General features: G+C 59.3%; 1 protein-coding gene across 13 annotated transcripts; it reads right to left on the reverse strand.

Moving 5' to 3' along the window:
• Positions 1-522: 522 nt before the first annotated feature.
• USP19 (ubiquitin specific peptidase 19) lies at positions 523-11613 on the reverse strand. 13 transcript variants are annotated; one of them, XM_036218770.1, is made up of 27 exons: positions 11462-11611; positions 9727-9989; positions 9539-9577; positions 9241-9369; positions 9020-9153; positions 8644-8943; positions 8311-8527; positions 8024-8180; positions 7857-7928; positions 7626-7741; positions 7304-7518; positions 7025-7220; positions 6808-6941; positions 6540-6698; positions 6345-6455; positions 5797-5907; positions 5611-5712; positions 4744-4884; positions 4531-4649; positions 4234-4371; positions 3820-4136; positions 3619-3729; positions 3316-3532; positions 3083-3235; positions 2832-2992; positions 2565-2743; positions 523-930 (listed from the first exon to the last, which is right to left on the reverse strand). In XM_036218770.1, exons 2-27 carry the CDS (start codon positions 9851-9853, stop codon positions 814-816), a joined length of 3972 nt encoding a protein of 1323 aa, XP_036074663.1. In that variant the 5' UTR covers positions 9854-9989; positions 11462-11611; the 3' UTR covers positions 523-813. The 13 variants fall into 13 exon arrangements, with proteins under 13 accessions (XP_036074663.1, XP_016005377.1, XP_036074662.1 ...); XM_016149891.2 differs by having other exon boundaries at positions 7304-7524; XM_036218769.1 differs by having other exon boundaries at positions 8305-8527; positions 8644-8946.
• Positions 11614-11783: the final 170 nt, after the last annotated feature.

Raw genomic sequence — 11783 nt, forward strand, 5'->3', positions numbered from 1 at the left:
ACAGGACGTCAGCCAAGATAAGCCCTGATCCTTTCTGCCTATCCTCCTCTTGGAGCAGGGTCTCCTTCCCTGTTTTTTTCCTGCTGTGTTCTCCCTTGAGGGATCCAGATGGCACTCAAACTAGTAAAGACCTGAGATTGGGAGAGGGAGATCCCCCAGTCCCTGTTCCCCAAGTGCCCCCTGACCTGCTGTCAGCTTCTGGATAGAGCCTCATGGTATACGACTCCACCCCTTGAGGTACTGACAATGACGCCAACCACAGCTGCCTCCACATGAGAGACATGGGATCAGTGAGATCAAAGGGTAGTAGGCAGGTCCCAAAGGACTGACGGTACAAGGGCTTCATGACCCACAGGAGCATCTCTTCTCAGACCAGAGTAGCACACACACGCACACACACGATGATGGGGAAGGGAGGCGGCCATAGCACCTGGTCCATCACAGTCACTAAGTCTGCTTGTTTATCATTTATTTTTAAAATATATTTAAACAGCAGCAATCACTTCCAAAATGCAAAAAAAAAAAAATTACAATTTTTATAATAAAATTATAACGTTTATAATGCGAGTCAGAAAGAATTGAAGGTACAACTGAGAAAACACGCAGCACTGAGGATGGCTGGAGAAGCCAAGGCCCACTGGTTGGGGGTTCCAGCTGACAAGAGGTCCCAACCTCTGAGGTACCCACCCTCAAATCATACCCCCCAAGCCCCACTGAAGCCAGTGTCCTCTGGGTTAGAGAAGGAGAAGTGGCAAAGAGCTGGCCCTCTGTGGGAAATTCCCAAACCCAGTCCCCCCACCAGCCAGGGACCTGCTAATCGACCTCCTCCATGTTGCTGTAGGTGGGGGCTGGGCGGTCCACAGGGGGGGCGAAGCGTTCAGGGGCTGTCCGCGTGGGGGCCACCTCGGGGGCCTGGCCAGGGCCTAGTCCCTGCAACAGAATATGAGGACAGGGGTTGGGGGCTGCCCAGTATGCTGCCTGGCATCCCAGGGGTGCGGGCTCAGAGCCCTGGCACCCAAGGGAGGGCCCCAAGGCAGGCGCAGACAGCAGTGGCATTGAGACAGAGAGACAAAAATCAGGCCTGAACAGTCTTGCTTTATTAACACTTTAAATACAAGAAGCTGCTTGGGTAGGGCTAAGCCCCAGGCCAGGGGTCAGAGCAGCAGGATGAACGGACAGACAGCTGGACGGATACCCACCCTAGGATGCTCTGCCCCTGCGGGAGCCAGAGTCCCCACCTTCTCCCTCCAGATGCCCAAGCCCAGAGTTGGTCCCCACCACAGAGGCAGGCATGTCTAGTGGGCAGGCAGGTGGGCCAGCTCATAGCAGCTGCCTGCAGACGAGCTCATCTCCAGCGACTCTGGGATACCAGAGGATAGAACACGTTGAGCACGAGGGCCACCAAAGCTGCCACGGTGCCCAGAACAAAGTACCGGAGGCAGCCCTCATCTGGTGTGGTAGGGCCACGTGGTGGGGGGCCCACCCAGTCTTGGGGCCCCCAGGGACCAAGGGGCGCAGGCCCCTCGGGTACTGGCTCCTCCTCGGCCTCCAGCTCCTGCCAAATCCGGGAAGCCTACAGTGTGCGGAAACGGCCATCAGCACCCAGAGCGGGAATGGGGGGCCCAGTGTCCCTGAGACCCCTGGCCACGATCGTCCTACCCAAATGACTGGCACTAAACCCCTATATCCCAGGGTCAAGCAGCGGGGAGGCAGGCAGGCAGGAGCTAAATGGGCCATTCGCTGGCTTGTCTAGACTGAGAACACCAGGCTAGGCAAATCTTGACAGCACTCTGGGCTCCTCAAAAAGATTCCCAATTGACATGCAGCTTCCTGTGGCAGGGTGGGAGCTGGTGGGTGAGATTCTCAGCCCAGGCTTCCCAGGGGGAACTGGCTCACGGAGGACAGAGCTGCCAACCCGAGTGATCTGGTTCCTCCCACCCACGTCCAGATCCTGAGCTCTGTCTTCTGTGGGGATTTCTCTGAGTCTGAGCGAACAGGGCTCTAGGTCGGAGAGGACAGCAAGGAGGAGACTAATACAGAAAAAGAAAGGTGGCTATGCCCACCAACCAGGCCTACGGAACTCCAAGTCAGTAAAAGAGACAGAAGACCTCGAAGGCTCAGCGGAGACAGACGCTCACCTCAGAGAGGGTAACAGGCACCCTAGGCCATGGTTAGCCTGGATAGGCCCTGTCCTAAGTGCACATCAGAACACAGGGACGATCACAAGTGAGAGTCTGGGGGCTGGCATGTGGGCAGCGTGCAGAGGAAAGCTGGGAGAGTGTCAGGTACAGTCTGTTCATGGCACTGCACCCAGTGAGGTTCAGAGAAGCTACCTGGCCTGTGCCAAGTGGGTGTCTGTGTGCACACCAATGGCACGTTGGTGTGCATGCACCTACAGCACGGGGATCCCTCTGGCTAAGGTGTCCTGTAAGAGAATCCTATCTGTGACTCACGAGTTCCAAGGCTGCAGGGGCCTATGGCTGGAGGACAGGAAGCTGTGTCCCGCCCTCTCCCACGTGAGTTAGGCCCCACTAGTCTGCGAAGCTCCCCACACCATGCCTCACCTGGCTAGCAGCAGCCTCGGCTGCAGGGCCTAGGTCTGGGTGATGCTCAGAGTGACCCGCCCGGGGGGGCCTCTCCACAGGAGAGTTCCGCCGGCGATAGAAGAGTACATAGGCATAACGCGTCACGACCTGGCTCTCATCTACTGTTGTCACCGTGCTGTCGTCAAACAAGCGCCAGCCTATAGCAAGGTGGGAAGAGTGTGAACATAATCTGCACCACCACCCCTGCCACCTATCCTGCTGTGCTGCGTGTGCCCTGGCCCTCACCCACGTCGCTGCGCTGGCTGCTGCGGTCATTGGGCAGGCGTGCACAGGCGGTGTAGTGGCCACCAATCATGCCTCCATAGTGGCTGATGACAGCATACAGGTCGTAGCTGGGCAGTTGCTCCTCTTTCTGACCGATGCAGAACTTGCTCAGGTCCAGGTTCCTGTGGGCCCGGCCAAAGAGGTGAGACAGCTAACAGGTGCCCAGGAGGCCTCCGGTGGCTCCCATACCCTGCCCAGGGCCCATCGCTCACCGAACAGGGAACTCCACCAAGTCGTTGATCTTGTCACGCCAGATGAAACTGCGGAAGGAGAAGCGCTTGAGCTGCACGATGAGCACGTTCGGCAGACGCCAGAGCAACAGCTGCTTGGAGGCCTCGCGGTGCTGTTTGCACTGCGGGCAGTACCTGAGGGGGACGAAGGCAGGGTCAAGACCAGCAGGTCTCCACTGCACCCTGCCCCACGACCGCCTGCTGCCCTGTCTCACCAAGCCTCCTCAGGAGCCAGCACCTCGGGCCGCGTAAAGAGGTTCAGGCACTGGTCCAGGGTGAAGTGGCCAGCACGGGCAGCCTCCCCAGCAGAGCCGGGATCCTCAGCACACTCTAGCTCCTTAGAGGCTACCAACACGAACTCCGGCAGGCGCTCGTTGTTCCGCCAGACAAGAGCCAGGCTGCAGTCATCGCCCAGCTCCAGTGGCGTATCTCCTGGAGACGGGCAGGGGGTGGGGGTCACGCAGCTGTGGGGAGCAGCCAGCCCACGCCACCACGGCTCCCACCCACACCTCAGACACCTTTGTCCTCTAGCCGCTGTTCTCGATTAGATGCGTCAATTTTATAGATAAAGAACTGGGGTGTGTGAGAATTCAGGGCTTCACTTGGGTGTTGGTACCCAGGCACAGCAGCTGTGAGAGATAATAATAAATCAGTCCCCTGCCTACCAGAGACCCCCACTGCCCCTCCCCCAGCTGCTGAGCCTCCCACCAGACTCTTACCTTCGGGCCGGGACACCCTCTCGCCAGCAGGCAAGGAGCCAACTTCAAGGGGCCCAGTGGCCAGCATCTCAGAAGAAACTCCACTGGTGCTGGGGACAGGGCCCCGATCAGGGGCCGTCCATGCCCGGGGGACCCCTATGTCCCCCTCAGCCACAGGGGTCACCAACTGGAGCTCAGGCGGCTGGATGGGGTCCCTCTCACTGTCCCCGGCCTCCAGGGAGCTAGTAGAGAGTAATGTGGTGCAGCCAGGGGCCTGGGACTCCAAGGCCATGCGGCCAGGCTGGAAGGGGGGTGGCTGGAAAACGCTCACAGAATACCTGCGCCGGGCAGCAAAGCAAGTAAGAATCTTGATGAGCCCATGCGGCACCTCTGCCCGCCACCTACCCCACCCTTATTCAAACACTGGGAACTTACCGGGCATAGCCCTCTAGCAACTGAGCCAGACGGGCATAAGTGAGGCGTGAGGCAGGTACACTGACCAGAAAAGGGTAGCCAATGTTCTCAGGGCGGCAGAGGCCCTTATGGTCAGGCCAATGGTTTTTCTGGCAGAGCCTGGAGGGAAAGGGGAGATAAGAACAGGGCCTCGGCCCCACCTCCTATAATTCTACTGGGAGCTGGCCTCCAGCCCTGGGAAACGCAGATGCCAGCCCTGCCTCCCCCAGGGCCTGGCAGGCGGGGAGGAGGGACAGGGCAGACCATGGGAGTCCTCACTGGTTGCAGTAGCCCACGCGGTAGCACCGAGTACAGCGCTTCAGCTTCTCATCCTCCGACTGCTGCTTCCGCTGGCAGGCTGCACACTTGGAGATGGGGATGCTGGGCACCTGGGGGCGCTAGGGTGGGTCGTCGGGTTCAGCAAGGGCAGGCCAGGCGGGAGCGCCCCCCCCCACCACCGCAGCCCTGTGCCATCGGGTTGGCCTCACTCACCTGTTGCACCTCTAGCACCACCACCCGCTCCTTAGCTAACTCTTGGGATAACAGCTCAAAGCAGAGGAGCATGTCGGATGGGGACACAGTATCCAGTGAGTGGGAGGGCAGGAACACACGATGGAAACGGTTCTTAATCACCTGGAAAGAGAGAACACACAGATCTTACCTGAGGACAAGCCTTTTCTCTAGTTTGGCTCCAGAGCACAGGGAGGAAGCCTGGCCCTAATGCTGGGTTATAGGGGCAGGGGTGGGGACTGTGGCCCAAAAGAAGTATGCACCTCTGCTGGCGCCAGCTTTAGTGTCCAATGGAATAAGGAGCCTGATGCATCAGAGGGCCTCAAAGTCCAGGACTGGTATAAGTATCAACTACACTAGCTCTCCACACTGAGGGTCTCTAACCTCTCATCGACTAGTGGGGCCCTGCTGTGACCGCGACATGGGTATCACGGAAGGGCCCTATTAAAGGAAGCTCCTTATTAAAAGAAGCTCCTTCCTGCCCGTATCCCTCTGAGGAAAAGGACACTGTCAGACGGGAAACCAGGGACCTTTGGGGAAGGCCAGCACACAAAGGAACAGCAGATCGAGAGAGAGCCATAGCTACTGGAAGGACAGTCCTGCAGCTTAAGCTCCTTGTTTGCAGAGGGAAAAACAGTTGGGGGTCGCCACCCCTGATGACGGCTGGGACCGGAGCGCACCTCTGTTGCACATCCTCCGACTTTTCGACCATCCCTCAACTAACAGCACGTCACCTGTTCTCATGCAGTCACGTACACATCCACGTGTCCGTGTACAAATGCCAACGTCTGTGTGCTGTGAGTATACACGTGTCCACAAGCCTTAGAGCCTGGGAAAGGACAGCCATACCTCAGCCAGACGCAAGTTTTCAGGCTTCACATGGACGCTCTGAGAGAGGGAGTCCAACACTTCACTTGCACTCGAGTTCTCCTTGCTGACGCTCACCAGGAACTGTGGCGACAGAGTAGACAGAGTCCATGGGGGACGTAGCCCAGGGTCTCTGGGACAGTCTGGACGTAAGAGCTTACTCCTTACCTTGATGGGCTTGCTGTGGGGCTCCCGGGCAAAATAGAAGATAGGGAGAACCTTCTGCTTCTGTGGCAAGGGCACCGGCAGGTAAAGGAACGGGTCGAAAGTGATGGAGACCTGTGGGTGCACAAGTGTTATTGGATGGCCGCACAAAGGGCAGAGAGCAGGCCCTCGGCTGGCTGTCCGGACCTCACAGCCAGCACACTCTCAGGGCACTGGATGTACCAAGGACCGTCAGGAGAGAACGATCCCTCTTTCTGGCACTTGAGGCCCTGCCCAGCCTCCTTACTTTACCACTGCGCCCCTGGCTCCCCACGTGCCTTTTCAACCTTACCCATAGCCCTGCCCCACCTTACGGCTGTGTTTGAGCCCAAATATCACTTTCACCTCAGCCGAGAAACTTGCCCAGCTGACCTCTGCAGCCCACATGGTCTCCGAAGGCTTCCCGTAAGCTTCCTTGCCCAAACCTTGCCCCACAGCAAATTCCTCTGACCTCAATTTGACCAGGCTAGGTAGGTCAAGTTAGGGAGTCTCTTTCCAGGAGCACATCACACCTTGGCGCACACTGGGCACACCAGCTTTGACTTGTACTGGCCCTGAAACAGGTCCACGATGAAGGAGTCATTTCTCATCTTGTGCCGCTGCCACGCTTCCTCCGCCACCACCTGAGGGGCAGGATGGTGAGGATGGAGGAGACCTGGGGACTGCGATGTGCCCGAGACAGGCCCACCTCTCCCCACAACCCTGACCTCATCGGGCCGGCCATCTGAGTCCACAGTCTCCGTGTAGGGCTTGTTCTGAATACGGTTCAGGTCCTCGTGCAGTCCATCCAGCAGGAAAGCCATGAACTCCTGAGCGTCGTGCTGTGCATAGCCCGTGAACTGGCTGGCCTTGCTTGCCACAATGGCCTGAATGCAGGAGTAAGGTGTGAGCATGGAGCTCCAGCACCCACCATATACCCAGCGGGCTGGCCCTCCCCACCCTCACCAGCCGAGCATGGAAGTGGTCACAGATCACCTTCAACTTGGAAGGCTGGAAGGCATGGTGGGTGCCCTTCCACAGCGCCCGGAGCAGCACAGCAAAACCGATGGCCAGACGCCCACCTGTCCCCAGTGGGTTGTTGTAGTTGATCTCGGCCTCAAAGGAGCGGTCTAGGGACAGCAGCCCAGCAGAAGCGTGAGCAGGGGCACAGCATCCCGTGCCCACGGCCCCGGGCTTCAGGCCCCACTCTCACCATGGAAGAAGTCCCGCAGCTCCCGAGTGTTGGACAGAGACTGAATGACACTGTTCATGAAGCAGGTGTTGCCTAGATTGACGAGGCCAGTGAAGCCCGGAAGACACACCTTCTTCTCTTCCTCCTCCTCTTCCTCCACGCTGTCTCCACTCACGGGGCTGTGGGGCATTGGAGGCACCATACATGTGGGCTTGGGCTGTGGGAGCAAGGGGGCATGAGAGAGCAGCCCTGAGGCTCTCCAGCCTCCATCCTTGGCCCTCCCGACCCCCAGATTCTCACCGAGGCCAGGTGTGGCTCTGGCTTTGGGGCTACATGCTCCATGGGGGTGCGGGCTGCCACACCATCCAGCCCCGCGTCCTCAGATCGAGCCTTAGGTTTCTCCTTCTCCACAGCCCGGGCTTCCTCCTGGCCTGTCAGGGGGTGCGGGGCACCTCCAGGGGGGGTTGGATCCAGAGGGGTTGGGCCTGTCGGCACGGCAACCTTTGCACCACCCACTGCACCTTAAAAAGGGGGAATGAGGGGGCTGGTGGTTAGCAGCATGTGGCAGGGTGTGGGGGTCCCGGTCATATGAGCTGGCAATGAAGGGAGCTCGTGTGCAGACCTCGTGCAGCTGGGGCCTCCAGGCCCCCCCAGCGCTGACTCTGCCGCTTCCGGAGGCAGATGTCGATGCGAGAGGCCGTGAAACAGAAGGTGCACTGCTCCGGCTCGATCAGGTTCCTGAGGGAAAAGGCTGCGCTCAGGAACTTAGGTGGACTGGGTGTCTGGCTAGCTGGGCCAGGGAGACGGAGCCCAGGGTGGGAGAGGCACAGCAGTGGGGCCGGGCACCACCCACCTGAGCTTCACCTGCCAACGGAAGATGGTGTGGGGCCCACAGCCGGCGTGCAGTCTCAGGAAGTTTCCATCCCTGCAGAGGCAGAGCAGGGGCGGGGCAGGCGGGGAATGAGACGCGCTGGCCTGCCTGACGCGTCAGTGTCTGCCCCGCTCTTTCCAACCACCCACCTGGTCTGGAAGATCAGTGTGAAGTCCTGCTCACGGAAGAGCACCCGAGAGGTGTCCCTGCAGATTTCCTTCACGTACACGTGCACCACCACTGAGTCTGGCCCCTTCTCATATGAGTCATTCTTGACAAATGCCAGGTTCACCATGGACTCAGGCTCTACGTTGAGACCGCAGATCAGTGCCACCCAGGACAGGTTCCCGCCCGTTACTATTCTACTCTCTACCCACCCGCCAACCTTATAACCTAACCTAGGGCTGTGCCTGCCCGCCCCCAGCCCCACCTTTACCATCCACCAGGGTTGCAGCATCTGCTGCCACGGCCATCTCCTCTTTGGAACGATCACCTTTCTCGGGGTCTCTGCTCCGGGTCATGGCTGGAGAGACTGGGTCATTCCTGGGGGACACTGCCTTCTCTCCTGCCAAAAGTGCTAGATTCTCCTCTGAGCCCAGGAGGCAGGTCTGGGGGTTCAGCGGTGGTACCCGGAGCTGTTCCTCAGCCTCAGCCTATTCATGGTAAGATTATGGGCAGCACTGGCCCTGAGCCTGGCAAGTGGTCCCACCACTGCAGTCCACACCCTTCTCCCCATCTCCCAACTCCCGCACAGGCACCCCACTCTCACCTGGGTGACTGGCTCAGCCAGGAAGGAAGAGGCATCGCCCCGGGGTCCAGGGCCATCTCTGGACCCTTCCCCCTCTGGCCCTCTGCGGAGATGCACAGCCCTTTTGGCGCTGGGCCCTGCCTGGGCCCCGGGGCCAGCCCCCGAGCCTACCTCACCACGGCCCTGGGCCCGCTTCTGGTTCCGGGCCTCCTGCTTAGCCCGGCGGGGCTCAGGGCCTGGCTCCAGGGCAATGGGAGATGGCTCCTTTCCATTCTCCTGGCACTGCAGCCCTGACACCAACTCCTGCATCCCTAGAGGTTTCTTCTGCCAAAGATACAACAGTCAGGCCCTGTCAGCTACACTGGGTGTCCCTGCCACACCCTGCTCTGGAACTTACCAGGAGAGAGGGCCACGTGAGCAGAGGCACCTTCTTGCGCAGTGCCAGCTGCAGAAAGCCCCCTTTGCGAGTCTGTATTTTGGTGCAAGAACTTTCTATCTCAGCGTAGAAAACACCACCCCACTGCCGACCACCTAGAGACAGAGTTGGGAGCAGTGAGCTGGGGTGGGGGATATCGAAGGACAGAAATATACTGCTGAGCTCAGGCAAAATGGACGAACCTGGAAGCCACACCACACAGTCTGTGTCCGTGAAAGTAGTCTCCACCTCCTCCAGCCTCAGGGGACCTGCTCCCACACGCAGCTTGACAATCACTTCATCTGCACTCTGCCTCCAATCAAGTAACAACTCTGCAGGGAGTGTGCCAATAAGACTGTGAAGGTCTCCAAGAACTCCTGACGGGGACTGGCAGGTACTAGGGACCCAGCCCTAATGGGGCTGCTCCAGGTGAGGGCTACACACCCAGTGCCCCCTTTTCCCCTAGCATTCTAGCACCCAAAAGGCCTATTCATTACTCACCCTCTTTGGTCTGCTCCTCCCGAGGAGCGGATACTGACCCTGACAACAAAGGAAAGACAGGAAAAAGATGATAAGGAGGCAGCCTCCAAGACCCCATCACTGCACCAATCACCATCTTTAGGATCTCAGCCAAGTATCCAGACATCAAAGCTGAGGCTCTACCCAGCCTACCATGGGAATGTCATTACCACATCTCCTAGGATCTCCATCCTTGCTCTCCTGGTTTGCTCGATCTTTCTGCTTCTTCTTACTGGTGGCATCTTCCAGCCCTGGGGGCCCTCTCCTTGGGCCCGTGGCACTGGTCCCACCAGACATCTTGAGCCGTTTGGTCGACAGCCAGAGTGCCCCGGGGTCGGCAACGGCGTCTGGGTCAGGACTACGGCGCTTTCTTCCTGGCCCAGCTATCTTGGCAACTCTTTGTGGCCAAATTCTCCAGCAAGGAACCGACGGCCTAATGAGAGGGGACCAGGGATCACTACCAAGGCCCAAAACAATTTGCTCCTTGGTTACAGCCAGGGTTCAGCAACCTAGGATAACTCCTGACCTTACACAGCAATCTCTCTCCACTACCTGATGTAGTCTTGGACACTCAAGACTATTCTGAAGGGGGAATAACGCGAGTAGCAGCAACCTCACAGATGTCTGCTATACAGACCAGCAAAGATGGAAGCCTCACTGAGGAGACACCAGGTCAAGGCTGCCACAGCCTAGGACCAGACTCCTCCACCAATCTGGAGAGGAGCCATGGCTCCAGCCCACAGGGCTGGCACTCTGAGCGGAGTGCTCACTTTTCCTTCACTCTCACTGGCTGCTTAGTCACCACCCGAGGAGGAGGAGGTGGAGGAGGAACGCAGGAAAGGAGGAGACAATCGAGCAGCTGGACGACCAGGCTCTGTGGCTGAAAACAGGCCCAGCCCACGTGCTACCGCTGCCCAGGCAAGGTCCTGGGGCTAAGACGCCCCACCTGCCGCCTGCCAGCTCCCATTCTCCTCTGAACCTGCTCCCGTGCACTGCTTGTTTTTTCCCTACATCCCAAGAGAGATTCCTCTCTCCACCTGCCGTCCCAAGCAAAGAGGGGCCTGCAAAGACGCAGGTGAAAAGGGTATCCAGATGTTGCATAACCCTTTTGGCAGCAATCCTGCCAAAGCAGGGCGAGCGCCCACTTTGAAACTGAAACAGGTCCAATCACTCATCAACTTGAGGAGAGACCGTCTACCCAGTTTCTCACCGACCCACCAGTGGATTCGGGGCTGTTTCTCCATCCAAAATAAAGTTCTCAAAACTGAGAAAAAGGTGGGGATAAACTATGGATCCAGGACCCCTGGCTGCCTCAAACCGGGCCTAAGACAATAGCTGGAGAGCGAGCGACTAGTCTCTGTTGCCGAGAGAGTATGTGGAAACAGATATCCTTCTGCAGGTCAGTAGTGTGACTGGTGGGCTGGATCTTTAAGGACGACAGGTCCAGGGTCAAGGAGCGGGACACCCTCCGCCTCTTTGCACCTGGGCCCCAGCTGAAGGTCTCATCCCTCCCCCAACCTCTGGGAACGTCGCGGGAGCGGGGTGGGGTGAAGGGCGGGGAAAGGCACTGCCTCGGGGACCGATGCCGGTCGAGCAGGGCCGCGCAGGGTTACTGACCGCAGACCAGCGCCCCGGCCGGGCTGCAACCTAGCTTCTGCCTCCGAACCCTGGGCCCGCCACCGCCTCCTCCAGGAAGCCGCTCTCACTCGCCGCCAGCCCTTTCCGAGGCGGGAGGCCGGCCATGGGCGTAGCGTAACTGCCCCTCCTGCATCGGTGGCCCGGCACGACGCAGGGCTTGAGAGGAGGAGGCTGCCACGACCCGTGACCTTGAACAGTCCGCCCCGGGCCCGCGTCGCGGCCTCCCCGCTCGGGCCAGACAGGCGATTAGCTGCCCGTCCCACTCACCGAGCGAGGCCGCCGCCGCCAGCCCTCTTCGGGCCTTGGCAACCCGCTCTCGGTTCCGGTTCCGGCGTCAGGTCGGTTCCGGTTCCGGCGCGCCCCTCCCCCGTCCCGGCACCGCAGCGTTCGCTGCTTGTTTTGTTTCGACTTCTAGTTACGGCCGCGGGTGGCCTAGCGCCGAGTTGGTGACGCACTTCCGGCGGCAGCGGGGAAGCCGCGACGGGCAGCTCCGGGGCGGGCCTGAACGGAGGAGGCGGGGCTCAGTGCCGTGGCCTTTCATGGGCCATGCTGGGGACAGCCTCGAGATCCTGCCCTCCCCAAATCAAAG

This window comes from Rousettus aegyptiacus, unplaced genomic scaffold (genome assembly GCF_014176215.1).
Source record: "Rousettus aegyptiacus isolate mRouAeg1 unplaced genomic scaffold, mRouAeg1.p scaffold_m13_p_4, whole genome shotgun sequence".
NCBI classification, from domain to species: Eukaryota; Metazoa; Chordata; class Mammalia; order Chiroptera; family Pteropodidae; genus Rousettus; species Rousettus aegyptiacus.